Source organism: Micropterus dolomieu, linkage group LG15, assembly GCF_021292245.1.
Source record: "Micropterus dolomieu isolate WLL.071019.BEF.003 ecotype Adirondacks linkage group LG15, ASM2129224v1, whole genome shotgun sequence".
Classification (NCBI taxonomy): domain Eukaryota; kingdom Metazoa; phylum Chordata; class Actinopteri; order Centrarchiformes; family Centrarchidae; genus Micropterus; species Micropterus dolomieu.
In genome coordinates, this window is record NC_060164.1 from 12,855,410 (window position 1) to 12,871,308 (window position 15,899).

The 15,899-nt window shown below is 39.2% G+C and overlaps 3 protein-coding genes across 3 annotated transcripts; 1 reads left to right on the top strand and 2 right to left on the bottom strand.

The window, feature by feature from the left end:
* Positions 1-1,287: 1,287 nt before the first annotated feature.
* On the top strand, positions 1,288-1,765 carry sprn (shadow of prion protein). The gene has a single exon (XM_046070363.1). It carries the CDS (start codon positions 1,288-1,290, stop codon positions 1,762-1,764), a length of 477 nt encoding a protein of 158 aa, XP_045926319.1. The 3' UTR covers position 1,765.
* A 1,242-nt stretch (positions 1,766-3,007) lies between these two features.
* Positions 3,008-6,876, bottom strand: mtg1 (mitochondrial ribosome-associated GTPase 1). The gene is made up of 11 exons (XM_046070347.1): positions 6,618-6,876; positions 6,458-6,522; positions 5,956-6,060; positions 5,776-5,862; positions 5,610-5,666; positions 5,193-5,283; positions 5,033-5,094; positions 4,827-4,923; positions 4,590-4,671; positions 4,369-4,481; positions 3,008-3,313 (listed from the first exon to the last, which is right to left on the bottom strand). Exons 1-11 carry the CDS (start codon positions 6,718-6,720, stop codon positions 3,216-3,218), a joined length of 960 nt encoding a protein of 319 aa, XP_045926303.1. The 5' UTR covers positions 6,721-6,876; the 3' UTR covers positions 3,008-3,215.
* Positions 6,877-8,507: 1,631 nt separating this feature from the next.
* LOC123983889 (peroxisomal N(1)-acetyl-spermine/spermidine oxidase-like) lies at positions 8,508-14,529 on the bottom strand. The gene is made up of 10 exons (XM_046070329.1): positions 14,275-14,529; positions 12,605-12,781; positions 11,904-12,034; positions 11,538-11,725; positions 11,093-11,274; positions 10,215-10,384; positions 9,373-9,458; positions 9,140-9,252; positions 8,865-9,019; positions 8,508-8,776 (listed from the first exon to the last, which is right to left on the bottom strand). The coding sequence occupies exons 1-10, from the start codon at positions 14,420-14,422 to the stop codon at positions 8,624-8,626; spliced, it is 1,503 nt and encodes a 500-aa protein (XP_045926285.1). The 5' UTR covers positions 14,423-14,529; the 3' UTR covers positions 8,508-8,623.
* Positions 14,530-15,899: the final 1,370 nt, after the last annotated feature.

The following is a 15,899-nucleotide window of genomic DNA, read 5'->3' on the forward strand; positions in this document are numbered from 1 at the left end:
GAACATTTGTCTAATATACATTTTTTTTATTATAAGATTATCTCGAAAACGTTATGTTACACTATCTGTAGACTATCTGTCTTCACTATAAGTGTTTTAGTATAAATTGAAGATTATTACATCAAACATTTTTGAAAGGCTTAAACATATTTGGTAAAATATAGCCTACATCAATCACGAAATCCCAATGTGGGGATTTTTACAAAAGGATTATATAAAGAGATCACACATTGAGTTTGTTCATCAGCAGGAGGCCTCCCTTTTCAGTTTCGGAGAGAAACCAAACTTCTCAAAAATTTATCCTCATCAAGTTATTACTTTATACACAAAAAGGATGGAGAAATGAATCAGTCAGTAAAGTAAAAATAAAAAAAGCAAAGGCACAAAATCCAAAATAAGCGTATAGTTTGTGACAAGACTGACAGTGTTTCATACTCGTTTCTTGAGATCATAGATCGTATGCTCTGGTGTGAGCGCGCTGCGCGTTCTCGCACTCATCTGGGTGAACGAGCCTGCATCGTCCGTGACAATCTCCTTTTATCTTTCCTCCGAGTGCCAAAACATAAGCAGGGATAAAACACACGGAAATAAGGTAAGCACCAGGCACAGGGATATACTGGTTATCATGGGCGTGGGTGTACGCATACAATTCATTTCTTTTTAAACGGTGGTGTGATTCCTTCAGGCTTCAATACACTAGCGTACACAGGCTAATTTATGACAGTATAGTGAATTGAACATAATGCATGCATTTGCATTGTTGGCTACATGCATTTATTAATAAGACATCGTTCTCAGCTTACAATAATGAAAACATTTGCACATTTATTTAATGGCACAGTTAGATCTCAAAATATTATTTCCAGTAATGGCCTTTTACTGCTGATAAACATGCCATATTTCGCATTTTCTTCATAATCATCCATAGACGGAATATTATTTCTTGTGAAGGCTGAGAGCCAACAGCAATTCTTTGCTAGTGAGCATATTTATTTTTAAAATGACCTACTTTAATGGAGAGAGCTAATCTGCAGCACAGAAACGTGTCTTTAAACCGTATTCAACAACAACACTGAACATTACAAGAACATCTCACATTTGTTGATCAGTAGGCTGTCTAGCATAGGCTATTAGTTTAGGGTGATATTCTGAATTGTATGCAGAACTGATCAGTGAACAGAAAGCATTAGCTGCAGCTGTTTGCTCAGGATAGACTAATGTCTCCATTTCACACATTAAAGGCGCAGCTTTACCACCACATGTAGGACTAAAGTGTGCTTCTCCGTTATGTCACAGATGTCAGGGATGAACCAGGTGGTTGCAACATGCTGGACATGCCTCCTGCTCGCTGCTTTCCTCTGTGAGCCAGCGCTTTCCAAGGGCGGTCGCGGGGGGTCCCGGGGGTCCTCCCGAGGCTCCCCCTCCCGCAGCTCCACAGCGGGGAGCTACCGGGGAGGAGGCGCCTATGGGGGCACCCGCTCTCGCTTCAGGGTGTCGGGGCGGGCATCCCCGGTGAGGGTGGCGAGTGCAGCAGCAGCAGGCGCAGCTGTGGCTTTAACAGCGGATAAATGGTACGCCTCTGCCTACCGCCGCAGCAAAGACGACAGCTCAGATGAAGAGCTGGATTACTTCAATAGGACCAATTATTTTGATGCACAAATGTCAAGCTCAACTCAAAATGGGTCTTCTCTCTCTCAAATGGTTTCTATCATTATTGCAACATTTTCTTCAAAATATGGACTCTTACTGGACAGTATACTGTAGATGTTCAGGTTATTCTTTGGGATAAATTCCTGGTTTGGTCTAGGACTGAACTTCTGCCCTGGATCTGACTATAATGTGCAGGACTGGCTGGAACCTGCACTGGAAAGTATGCTACAAGTTAGAGGTGCAACACAGTGAGGGAAGGACAACAAAACCACAAAAAAAAACCCCATCACTGTACTGTATATTATTTTTTATCTATATAAAAGGACAAACATGCAGCACAGTATTCAATGTGACATTCACCTCTCAAAGACTCTTTGTCAAATCTCTGCGTGACTGTGTAACTGGGGCCAAACTCAAGAAAAATATTATTTTCCTGCCCTCAAGCTGGTTTCTATATCTAATTAAAGGAAATGTTTTATCAGAAAAATGTCAATTAAACCTCTGACTGCCAAATTTAATTGTCTTGCCAACTCAGTTATAGCTTAAAAATCTTTATTTTCATAAAAAAAAACAACAAAAAAAAAACACAAAATGAATGACCAATATCACTGCTCAGTACAACTGCGGTAAATTATTTGTATGTATTAGCAGACTTTGGTCTAAACATAAAGCCTGGGCTTGCTGCAGGTGACCATCAAGACTAAAGACACCAAGTTGGCAGCAGCAATATTGAGCCCAACATTAAAACTCGTGTATCTTTTATAAAAATTCGTCAATTGGCCATTTTTTGCTTTTACAAATAAGTCAAGTTTGTTTTTTACTCTGTTCGTTCTGCAAAACTTAATTTCAAGACAGGATTTAAAGATCTTGCTCAGTGATCTGAAAGATTTATGGTGGCGGTCAATTGTGCAGCCATAAAGATGATCCTCTAGAATAAGGCCAGGCAAATTAGAGTATTGGGAAAGCTCATCTGCATTTTCCACAATCATCTCGAATTTGTGTGCAATTCATACCCTTTTATAACGCCTGAAATTCAGCTAATTCATACCTGTGTACGAACTAAGTCACGGCTGGGAGGGACACTAGAAAACAAACTGCTGCTCTCACTGTTATTCATGCATCTGAAGGTTTTCTGTCCATCATCCCAGGAGAGCTTTTTACCTGCAGTAGACACTCAGGAGCAACAGACTGTTCCATTTCTATAAGTGCACTCTATTAAATACTACAACACTTGTACATAATAAATAAAGTGTTTGTTATCACCGTCTTCATGCTAATAAATTTCCTGTTTACACCGTGTCAGATATTTGCCTTGTGTATTCTAAAAGAAACTGAGGAAAAAAATGTTGTACCTGAATCAAGTTCAATTCTTTTATTTACAAAAGGATCCAGTGCTTTGCTGACTTTTTACGTCATCTATAAACAAAACATCATGTCCCCAAAATGTCAAAGGTATGAGGACAAAGACGGACTATATTCCCTTGATGACGCTTTCATGGTTAAATATAAATCCTTGCAACGTTGAGGCAAAGAGTCTCCGTTTATCTTCATTAAATTGGCTCAGGTCAGTCCAGCATTACTCGTCCGAGCTCTCCTTTCCTGAAGGCTCTTATGAAATCATAAGCTGCTGCTGTGTAGTTTGGGACAGTGATGGTAATGTTCCCTGAGGGAGATGAGCAACAAACATTTTCATTATGGGACCACTCTTTAAGGTGTTGATATGATGGCGATCCAACCGTCAATCTGAAGTGATAGTGCACATATTCCCCCCTTAATTCTCAAACTAATCCTGATGTGGATTTTACCCTGCACAAGGGCAAGAGGTTCAGCATGAAATACACATTTATTAGTATTCAGAAAGCATATTCTGTGGGAGTCGCTGTTAAACTGCTTGATAGGTTGTTTTTTCCGCTCTGATGCTAGTTTGGTTACTACATCAGGATTTGTTAAATATGTAAATAGCGCGAATACCATCTTAAAAAAATAATTTGATATTTTGGGAAACATGCTTATTTGCTTTCTTGCAAAAAGTTGGGTGAGAAGATTGATGCCAACATGAAGCTACAGCCAGCAGCGTGTTAGCTTAGGGTGAAACAGTAAATCCAGAAGTAGCAAAGCCCAGCAACCAGCACCTCTGAAGATCACTAATTAACACGTTATATATTTGTTTAGACACAAAATGTGGGTTTATGGAGGATAATGTATGGGACTGTTTCTTGGCCAGCAAGAGTGACTTCCTGGTGCCTCTGCTGGTTGTCACTAGGACGTCACTATGCTTGGCTATGGTCACCAGATTGGGTGGTTTTCCTTTACTCTTTACTTTCATTGGGTTCATTTGTTATCCTTGACAAAAAGTTATTATCCAGTGAATCTGCCCCCTTTTTCTCTCCACGGATTAAACATATGAGATATAAAGTGTAAATTAGTGAGCTTTAGAGCTACTGGTAGCTGGATTTTGTTACCTTTGGGACAGAGCCTGGCTAGCTGGTTTCCCATGTTTCCAGTCTTTAAGCTAAGCTAACATGCTGCCGATTGCAGCTTCATATTCACTGTACAGAAATGAGAGTGATCGTTCTTCTCGTCTAACTCTTGACAAGAAAGCAAATAAGCGTATTTCTCAAAATGTCAAACTATTCCTTTAAATCAATCAAACTAAGAGACAGCTAGTCAATAATACTGTATGTAGCACAAGTGTCTGCAGGATTAGCACTTTCTTACCCACTCCAGTGATGGCTTTGACCCGTTGAGTCTTTCCAAGTTTTACAGCAATGCGTTTGAGGACGTGCTGGATGTCATCGCTCGGCTCCTGGAGGTCATATTTCTCCACATAACTGCACATAAACACACACATGCCGTTAACAATCACAGCAAGGTCAAGCAAAAGGAATAAAAAAGGCATGAAAGTTCCCTCTATTATTATTTAGGGAGATAAGCCACACCTGAACCTCCCTAGCCTGTTCAGAGAATACAGTAAGTAGTCAGCGATAACGTCTTCACCAACTAAATGGTCCAGAATAGTTCCTGGAGAAGCAAAGAAAAAACTTTGTTGAGCCCATTGGAAAAACCTCATATGCAGACAGATGTGACAGCAATCCCACTGAAAACAGTACAACCAAGTTTCCACATGGTTTGACACTAATTATGTTGGAAAAAAAAAATAATCCTGTTCTGCTCACCGCATAAAGCAAGCTTCATGCCTGTTTCAACACTCTCAATCTTAGGAGGCAAGACTCCTGGCGTGTCCAACAGGTGCATTATGGGTCGCTCACACACCTGAGGACAAAGACAGTTGCAAATACTATACATGTGCGCACCCACAATGAACCCATGAAAACACACACACACACACACACACAAATACAAAGATGTCTCCTGCACTCACCTGAATTCTAGTCAGGATTGCTTTTGTAATGCCTGGCTCCCCACCGACTCGAGATGCACGACCTGGAATGGGTGTATCATTACTAATATTTATTATTGAGGAGGAGACGTATCATACCGAATCAATATCAAACAACTATCTACTACTTCATTATACATACCTTTTTTCAAGTTTGTTCTTCGTAATGAGTTAATAAGAGATGACTTCCCCACATTCGGCACTCCAATCACCATCAGGCAATAATTTATATTCTGAAAGATTCAAATGACACGTTTAGGCCAATATACTGGTTTTACCCTCCATTGGAATCAGAATTAGATTGAATTGGAGTTAAGGAGAAATGGGTTGTATTATTTGATGAGCATTGTTCACAGCTCACAGTTGGTAATGGTGTACATCTTAGGCGATAAGTAACAAGAAATTATGCTTGAGGTTGTTTAGAAACTGTGTGGACACAGTTCCTCCGTCAGAGAGAACTGACAGCTGTAAAATGTCTAAGGGGCTATCATTCGTAGCCCCACCTCCCGCCCCCCCGTAAGTTGATGATATATTATTAAATTGCCTGGAGTAAGCTTACCTCATCTCTGTTAAAGCGTGGTTTGCTCTCAATGATGTCCACCACCATTGGCACCAACTACAGAAAAACAAAACAGGAATAACTGGCACATTCATGTCCATAATCTTTATTTCATATCAGCTGAATTTCTGTCAAATGTTTAGTATCCATTCAAGGCAACCTTTACCTTTTTGATGTTGTCGTCTCTCTGCTTTAAACAGTCTGTGAAGAGAACATTCCTCACCCCGTTTTTTTCTAGCTTCTTTAGGATCCTCTGTGAGGTAAACGTAAAGACATAATTTTGTGTTGGCAATTTTAAAATGCTGATGACAAATGACTCTCCTTAAACAGCAGCAAGCCTTCTGACCTGCTTGTTGGACAGATCAGCGAGGTCCATCTTGTTGAGAATTAGGAGATGTGGTCTGACATCCAGAGTCTCCTGAAACGCGGGGTTTCTCCCAGAGAAGGGGATGTGCTTAATGTTAAAGAAAAAAAGCATCATATAGTTCTCATTTCACCTCTGCAGTAAACAGCAGCATAATCAGATTAACCTGCTCGGGCTCCCAAGGGCAAAAATGCTCGGCCTTTTTTAAAACTTTGTTCACCCTAGACTGTGCACACTTTTAATATCCTACAATACTACGATTTGCAGGGTGGCAATTTGCTTTAACACATATGAAACATACAAGCCTAAAACTTACACAATGAAAGACTAGAGGTTGGCATACTCTGGCTGCTTCTGGCACTACCAGAAGATATATTAACACAATACTAATGCTATGATGATATCCTGAATTAACTTACATGTTACTTTGTTCTGCTATATTCTAACATCAATACAGTAAAAAATAATTAAATAAAAAGGATATTCTGGCATCATGGATTTCTATAATGCAGTCCACACTCTTGAGGCTGGCTCTCATCTGCCTGAGTCCTGCAAACAGGAAGGTAAAACCATTATTACAGCGAGTATGTGACCGCTACATACATCTTACATATCTCGGAGATAACTTTCAGCAAAGCTGTCACCTTTAGCCATGTGTCCGGGGAACCAATGAGCCACTTCCCGTCCACCGAAGTCGAAAACGGTCCTGAACTTGCCGACATCACGGAGTGCCTGGTACAGTCTCATGGCTGCTGTTCATCCAAATACGACTAACTGCAGGCTTTCATTTGTGTTAATAAAATTGTTGTTTTGACCTAATAACTACCAAACCTACTGCACTAGACATGTTGCTGAGGTGATCACCAGTGTGTTACACTGTTTACATGCCCACCCGAGTCCACTTCTTCTTCTGTGTTCTTTTTTGTTGTATATACGCTTGTAGGTGTACTACTGCCCTCTGCAGGGGAAAAAATTACATAAAGCACATTTTCCTGATTACACTTCAGCGCGTTTCCTTTTCATTTTCAAAGAAGGGCTTTTTAAAGTTATGAGTATGTTTACATTGTGCTGAGTGTATTATCAATGCTGATTACTTAAGTAAAGGTTTAAAATACTTTATGTACACTGATGGCAGGTATTCAGTTCCTACACAATACGGCTCCAAGAGATAGTGATTTTATTATAAGTACACAATGTAAAATGTCCCCTGCGACTGCTATATGTATATAAATGTATCATATCATTAATTATTATTACTTATAAGTTAATGTAAAAGCAGGGTTTTACTTTCACAGTTGGTTGAGGTGGAGCTCATTTGAACCATTATAACTAATGATTATTTTAATTATGGATTAATCTGCTGATTATTTTCTCCATTAATAGATTGTCTAAATTGATAAAAATCTGAAAATAGTAAGAAATGCCATCACAGTAACCCAGAATCTGTTTTTGCCCAGGCAACAGGCCAAACTTCAAAATATGAAAAAAGTAAGTTTAAATAATTCAAAGGAAAAGCAAATCCTCACATTTGTGAAACTGGACTTCATTGATTATTGATTAATTGTTTCAGCTGTACTTGTATAAACTGTGGGGTAGTTTAATTTACAACAAAACATTTTATAAGCTCTTTCCATATTTTGCATGCAAAAATCTTAATTTGTAAAGTAATTAGTAACTAAAACTGTCCGATCAGGATAGTGGAGTAAAAAGTAGAAAGTGGCATGAAAAGAAAAGACTTAAGTCAAGTACAAGTACCTCAGGTTTGTGCGTAAGTACAGTTCAGCTGGTGGTTCTATTGGCCAAAAAAAGATATTATTTTTTTTTTACCATTTAATGGTGGGTGGCTACCAATGTTAAGGTGCACCTACTATGCTGGAGTGTTGGCCGGAGTAACTCTTAGATGGCCCTGAAAAATGGCCTATAGTTTTGTTTAGCAAATGTGCTGTCATAAATCCCTGAGCCAAGGTTAAATAACACATTCAAACTCATTTCTTCTAATCTAAACTTTCTAGGTTGCCCTTTGGTGTGTTTCTTTCTGCAGAATATTTTTGTCATACACATAGTGTGTGCTCTAATGACTCCTCGGTTTAACAACGATCACAAAACCCAGATGGCTGTTTAACTCTGGTGTTACAGTATTCAGTCTCAACATCAACCTTGTTCGGTTCCTAGTCGAACATCCGTAGTGCTTTTACACACTTTTATGATAGGCTTTACTTTTTAAAATCCAACCTTTCTATGGTTTCAACAAATCATTCAAAATTAATCATAATGTGAGAACCAAGTTTGTGTAAGTTCAAAAAGTAAGGAAACATTTTAATTAGTACATGAATTTTGTTTTGCACATTCATGTGGACATTCATTTACTGATTGACTTAAGAATGTATTTATAACTGTATAATGTATTAATCATATTTACAATTATAGTTACAGCCAGTTACTATTAATTCTTATAACTGTTATGAACTGATTTGTACACGATTACAACATGTGTCATTTCAAGTTCAAGTAAAAATATACAAAGATGCCTTTCATCAGTTGATTTAAAGCTTTATCCTTAATGTATTTAATGAAATAACATCATTATCAGAATCACAATTCCTGCCATAAAGTTATACATCTCTTTTTATGTCATTGCAGCATTGTTCTTTTAAAGTTTTGACTTGGGCAGCTCTGACGGACTGACGGAGGAGTAGTGAGAGATGAGTCGATCAGCTTCTCTCCACCCAGTGAGGACAGCTCCATGGACAGTGGAGTAATAGCAGGGATGAGTAGCCTCTCCAGCAAACAACACCTGCAGAGGCTGAAACGGGAGAAAAAGTTAGATAAAAAGGATTTTCCACCTTTAAATATGCTCAATGCACACATTTGTGTTATGAACATGTAGGTACCTGTGACTGTGATCCCTTTGTGGGCAGAGGCTCCATCATGTTCTCCAGGTCCTGCGCTGAACAGCCTATTGCTGGGTGACTGTAGGATCCGCATGTCCAGGGGTCTTGAAACCACTGGGAGCGCAGGATTCTCCTTGGGGTGATTGTAGGGTTCCCTAAACACACAGAGTTAGATCACTGGAAACATTTTTAGAAAATAAAAAATTCCTACTGTGGAAGAAATGTGCTTTTAATGGAGGTGTATTGTTCCCTGATGCTTATGACTTATTACTCACCGGTAAACCTGCGGATGAGTTGTGTGATGCTGTGTGTGACCTCCTGTTCAGACAGTGTCTCCATATACTCTGACTCGTGCCCAGCGATCCAGCCGCACAGAACATGGCCATACCTGAATGTTGAAACACAAACAGGACTGCATTCCTAATCAAATAATCATTATTTTCAATGAAATGCAACATAAACAAGCTAGGCAAGCATCAGCCTTTGTGTGTATAATGTGGTTACTGACCTTTCAGTGGGTTTGAGCACAGTGAAGCCAAACAACTTCTTTATCCAGGATCTCTGTACATCTGGCACCTGGTCCACCATGACATCCTGGATCAGGACAAGAGATAAAACAAACAGTTCAAGTGTCAAATCAAACATTTCTGGCATATGTGAAAAGGTAATTCTGTCGTTCTTGAGGAAAACTATATCGAACTGGTGATTAACCCCCCCGCCCAGATGGTCAGCTCTCTGCTGTGATGGGTGATGGTGTCTCGTGGCTCACCATCACAGCAGAGGCTCCTCAGTCTAAGGACATAACTCCCAAACAGAGTTAACTTAAGTCAACTTTTCCCATTTTTGCCTCTTGGAAAAGGTCTCGTGGAAAGATAACCCATATTCCAGCAAAACCCCTAATCAAGGAGGGTCTTCCCTAGGTTTGCATGCTGCTTATGGAGGCTTTGGTAGCAGCCCACCTCTACCCAAGATTGTCAGCTACATTGTCTAGACTTCCACCTTCCTATCTAAAGCCGATCATTTTCGGTCCACCATCACTGAAAGACTTAAAATGCGGCAGCCTTGATGACGTGTGCTCTCAATATCATCTCTTGACCTCTGGGAAAAGTGTTACTGAAGTTACTGAAAAATGAATTTAGTGTAATAAAGGTTCATCTGTCTCAACAAGCCTCGGTGATTCTTCTTCCTTTGAATGCTTTAATAATTGAAATATTCTTCGTATGGGACATATCTACATCTAAATCTAGGTTTATTACAGTATTTTTTTATTAAAGCTGTAGTAGACACCATTGTGTATGCATGAACTTTACAGTAAATGTACACCTTTTATTCACTGACAACATGCCTCACCTCATCTTCCCACACGAGATGGATGACCTCACAGTCAGCATCCCACCAAGGCGAATCAAACTCCACAAATATTTTGTTGTTTGTCCCAAAACCTAGTCTCTGGATGGAGTGCAGCTTGTGTAGAGGGAGGGGAGGCCGGAACAGGGCTGAGTGGTGCTTCTTAAGGTATCCTGATGAAATAGAAGAACCCAGATAGAAGTTAGGTTATGCTTGGTACTGAAGAGCTCGAATTTACGTAAAAGCCTCACTCATGCTGCTGATCTCTCTCAGGCAGCACTGATTAATTCATTAATTTATTGTGATACATTTCTTTCATTTTGTTTGGATAATTTTATTAAAATATATACCATATTTTGGTACCACATAAAAATGTTGGCAATGCCAACGCAACAGTAACTGGCTGAAAATGTTAAAGGTCCTATACACCCACTGTCCACCCACACAGGTGTTTACATGTCATCGTTGTATAACGACTGTGTAGATGTGTACAGCCTGTGCTTTATAGACATCTGACTGACCCGACTATTAGTTTTATATTGGATGGGAGAGATTACACCTTTATAATTATTGATGGGTCATACGTACAATTTGGTAAGCTCACGTAATTTAACAGAGAGCCACCAAACTTCAACCTGAGCAGAAGTCTAATTAGCCAAAAATAAGTGAAAACATCGGTGTGGGTGTGCAGGTCCTTTAAGTACAAAAGTGCTATTCACAAAATTTAGATTAAGTAGTCATTTCAAGATGATGAGGTATCTGCTATCTGAGTCATGCCTATGGTGTGCTTTAAATCTCTCCACGTGTGTGGTGTGAAGAGTTTCATACATTGACAAGGAACATAGCAAACTGTGTTTTTAAATTTTAGCGTCTAAGTCTACCTAGAGGTACAGTGACAATAACATGATCAGCAGCGATCCTCTCCCCAGTGTCACACTCAATCATCACAGGGTTTTCTTTCTTCTCTGTGTTGCTCCAGTGGACACAGCGCACAGGCTGATTGTAGGTCACTAAACCACCGGGAAGCTCCAACATCAGGTTTTTGATTAGACCTTCATAACCACTGCACAAGAAAGAAAACAATGTCTAAGTCATTCGGACACATACTGTACACACATTATGCATGTGTGCTGAAACAATCAGTTAATTAACAGACTTAATCACTGTATGTATCAGTAAACTAACATTAAGATTTGTTTCGTTATCTTTATTTCATGTCACCTGAAAATAAATGGTGCATGCTTTGGTTATTAATATGTAAATTTAGGAAATAATGATTTCATGAAATTGATTATTGAAATTGTTGTGTGTTGCTTGAGTACGGACCCTGGGAATGTGCAGTCCAGTCCAGGTAGAGTCTTGTACAGGCCAAAGGCCCCCAGGCCCACCTCATCCATGCTGTGAGACCCATTAACACAGCACTCCACCTTCATCATGTTACTGATCACACACAGTTGCAGAGATCTAGAGGTTGCATCAATATCTTTCCACTTATCTGCTGCTCGTTTTTGCACCTGCGCTACACAACAAGCAACAAAACACGAGACTCTTGAGTCTTGCAAGATTGAGTTTATTATCAAGAACATCTGATATACTCAAGACGATCCTGGCTGGCAGCTGATCTCTGATATCGGTAGCGAACAAACACACTGCCGGTATTATTATTATTTATAGTCACAGAAAGAAATGTACCTCTGACCGTATGAAATCTCCCAAACAGGGCCAGGGTTCTCCTCCTTGACTCTGAAATTCTGAACTTTCATTCAGCAGCTCAGCAAACATCTCTATAGCAGGCTGGATGTCCTCAACAGTCAGCTTCCGACCTGCACACATAACATTACCCACAGAATACTTTTTATACTAAAATATGTCATCAGGTTTACCAACTTACATCCCTTCACTTACACGCTACAGTAAGTAAGCTAATCAATAACCAGACTATATCAAAGACACTGCTGTTAAATACAACAATGAAAAGCACTTGTAAGCATAGCTGTAATTTACAGCTGCTCAAATGCTGGTTCCTGATGTTTATATCCAGTTTTAGTTTAAATAAGCACTTGCATTAGTGGCAGTGACTTGTTTGTGACTTGTCTGCAGTAGCAGACTGCTCTAACAACTTACTGTGAGTCTATCTGAAATCCACTCTATCTGTCTACAGGGAGAGGACACACTAACACGACTACCTGCTGCAGCTCAGCATGATGCATCTCTGCTGGGCAGCATAAGATGGCAAATAACATCTGCTTCTCCTATGTATTATGTTATTGCTTTTCAATTATTATTAGATACTTTTAGCAATTGACTGCGACAAATAAATAATACAGAATTAACGAGAGTGTAACAAAAATACAGTCTTAAAATAGGCTATGATTTTTAAAACATCTGGCGACCTGAACTGCTGAAGACGTTGGGAACCCAGGGGGGATGTCCTCCGACGTCCGCGGCCTGGTTCTCTGGGTTGAGGGCCTCTGGATCCAGGAGCCCGTACTGACGGGCCAGGCAAAACACTGGGTTCTCATTGGACGGTCCATGAATCCAGTTTGCCCCGATCTCAACAATATTATCACCTACAGAAAAATAAACATTGTGCAGTTGGAGAAATGAATAGGATTTTTGCTCCTTCACAGCAACTTTATTGCTGTTTGTTTATGATAGGTTGTTAAAGTGAATTAACGCTTGTGCAATTCTCTCTTAAATTTATGAGTCACATGATTTACAGCAGACACAGCTAAGTCTGCTCAATACATTTACAAAATTACGTGAGACATCACTTGGATAGATCAGTTTTAGCGTGGAATCATTTTTCCACGCAAAAATAAATTAAAGCTTAAGCTACAGGGTTCAATGTTCTTTCCCCCAACTTGCCCAGGCAGAAATCTACCTGCCCAAAGTCAAATTTTTACTTGCTCCTATACAAATTGTATGATTTATTAGCGCTTATTAAATATCAACAAGACTAAAGTTTATTTTCATCTTTAGTCATTATAAATAATCAAGTGAATGAATCAGAACAAGGACAGGTTTGCCATAGATGCAAAGCAAACATTCTTGCATATCAAAAATTGGTACAACAATCCCCACTCCTTCTGCCCAAAGAAGTGTAACAAAACAAATTACCACTCTGGGATCAACAAAGTTTAACTGATTCTGATGGACTCTTAACTGTAAGTGATAAATTATCACTAACTTCTTCACCTGCTGCTATTTTCTTGGGAGAGGGGTTACTGCTGATTTTATGATTTTTAGTAATTCCACTACTATCATTGATAAAAGAATAGAAAAAGAATAAATTTAGAACATGATTAAAATTTAATTGGCCTACCTGAATACGTCACTAACTGTTGTTTATAGAGCAGCAGCAGTGATGTTTACAACACCAAAGTACATAAACTTAATAACATCTCACTGGAAACAAATCTAAAATGTCAATAAAATAGATCATATTCCTGAGATTGAAATACTAAGTGAAGTTTAGAAAGAATGAAGAGATCAGAACAGAAAATCCTGTTAAGTTTTGGTCTTGAGCAAACTGTTAGTTAAACATTAAACTGTTGGTTACTTTAAATCTAACCTTCATCTGGATGATCACAGGGATATGTGAATATTTGATTTGTTAGCAGGTTGCTATTGGTATCTTGACTTCGCTGTGTGTGTGTGCCCCAGGCAAACGGGCAATCCTTACTGTTGAGCCCTGAAGTATTATGATAAAGCACTCTGGGACAGACGCTACTCAAAGAACCGATTTGGGTTTCTGAATTACTTTTGCCTTAACTTGCAATAGCCTATAGTTTAAACAATAAAACCCAAGCTCCTGAAGTAACATTAAAGTAGCCTTCTTCTGTGTGCTCCTGTCACAGCTCAGCTACCCTGTGGAGCAGCTGCTCTGATGGATAACGCAAAACCTTCTTGAGAAAGAATGAAAAAGTGTTTATTTATTTAAAGTGTTTTAAATCCTACCGTGACTTTTGAGGCTCCGCAAGAAAATGTATTTTTATAATTTACTAAACCCGAAAGAGAAAGCGCAGTCAAAGTTGTAAGTAGTTGCTACATTGTCGCTCACCCAGTCTGCCTGTTTTTATTCGTCCCCCGCTTCTTGCGCTCGCTTCAAGTATCCGCACATGATGAAACCCAGCTTCAACGAGCCTGTGTGCCGCTGATACACCTGATATCCCGCATCCTATTATAACTATTTTAGCGTCCACTCTCATAGTCGTAGCTTATTCCGCACTAATACACACATTTAACTTGCTAACTGACTCCGTCGGTTAACGGTCATTTCCTGCTTCTGGGTCCAAGAGACAGGCGACGACGACGACTACCTAAAACGTCTTCCGGTTAAGAGTTTCAAAATAAAAGCCTTCTTAAGGAGACACAGACACCTGGACCGAGTTGTAAATGTGCAGTGGTAGAAGTCCTCAATACGACCGTGTAAAAATAGCCATGCATTAAAATGTTGACTAAAGTATTATTAGCATCATCATATAGGCTAGGGTAGCCTACTTAAAATCTTAAAAGCACAAGTGGGCTACTAGTAATGCAAAATGGGACATTTAAGGAGTATATCATTTTTGGGTTATAATGATAATTATTCATTACTCATTAATGTGTAGCTGCTTCACTTTTAATGTTGCAGGTAAGGTGGGGCTAAATCGAATTATTTTAGATACTAAAACACATCTTAATTGTAGTGGATTAGGCTAGAAGTATAAACTAGCAGATGGAAATGAAAATACTCAAGGAAAGTATCTGAAAATTACACTTAAGTTCAGTATAGGCTACTTATTTACTTTTTACCACTGTAAAGGTGGCAGAATACTGTTAAAAGGTCACAGCATGGGATATTCAGTCAAAGACTATTTGGATCCTTCACTCTAGTTGCCTTAAAGGCCTATACCTTAAAATTCACTCATAAAATGTTAAAGCCTAGCTTCAGTCATTATTTTGATTTATCTAATTTTATTTAATATTACAATTAGTATTTATATTTTTTAGTCATAACCTTTTATTATTTTTTTTGCTTGCAGAAATGGGCATCTAAAGTTTTAGCCAGTGTTTCAGCCATCCATGGTTTCCCCTCCACAGTACTGTGGCCATCAGCTCTAACAACCTTTGGCAAAGACTGAAGATTTCTCTGTAACATATTAAGAAATGGTCTCTTAGGGCTTTCAACCCCACTACCTCACTCTGCCCTGAGTGGAGACAACAACTATGAAGGAGATGGATTGAGATGAGTGAGAAACACAGGTTCACCGAGTGTTCAGTGGTTAATTTACAGTGTCCCTCTATGTATATACACAATAAGCCTAGAACTTTCAGGACCCCTGAAGTATGCCAAAAGGGCAGTTGCCCGGTTGGTAATCCAGCCCTGATGGCCCCCAAAATTGAAAAGAAAAGAAAATAAGCTTTAATGTCTTGTGTGGTTTATAGGTACTCACCTAATCACCTAACCCATATTGTAAATTTGTTCCTGCAACAAAGTAGTGCATGTTGATTTATGTATGCCTATATGGCTTAATGTACAGTTTATTTGAACTACCTTTGAATATCTCATCGGACTGTGACAATGTGCGAACAATTCCAGTCTGTATGGACATTTCTGTCACAGTGGCTATGGACACAGGAGATGAAGTATATTTGGGCATGCATGGACAATCATTTGCTACCCTGAAATGTTTTCATGCATTC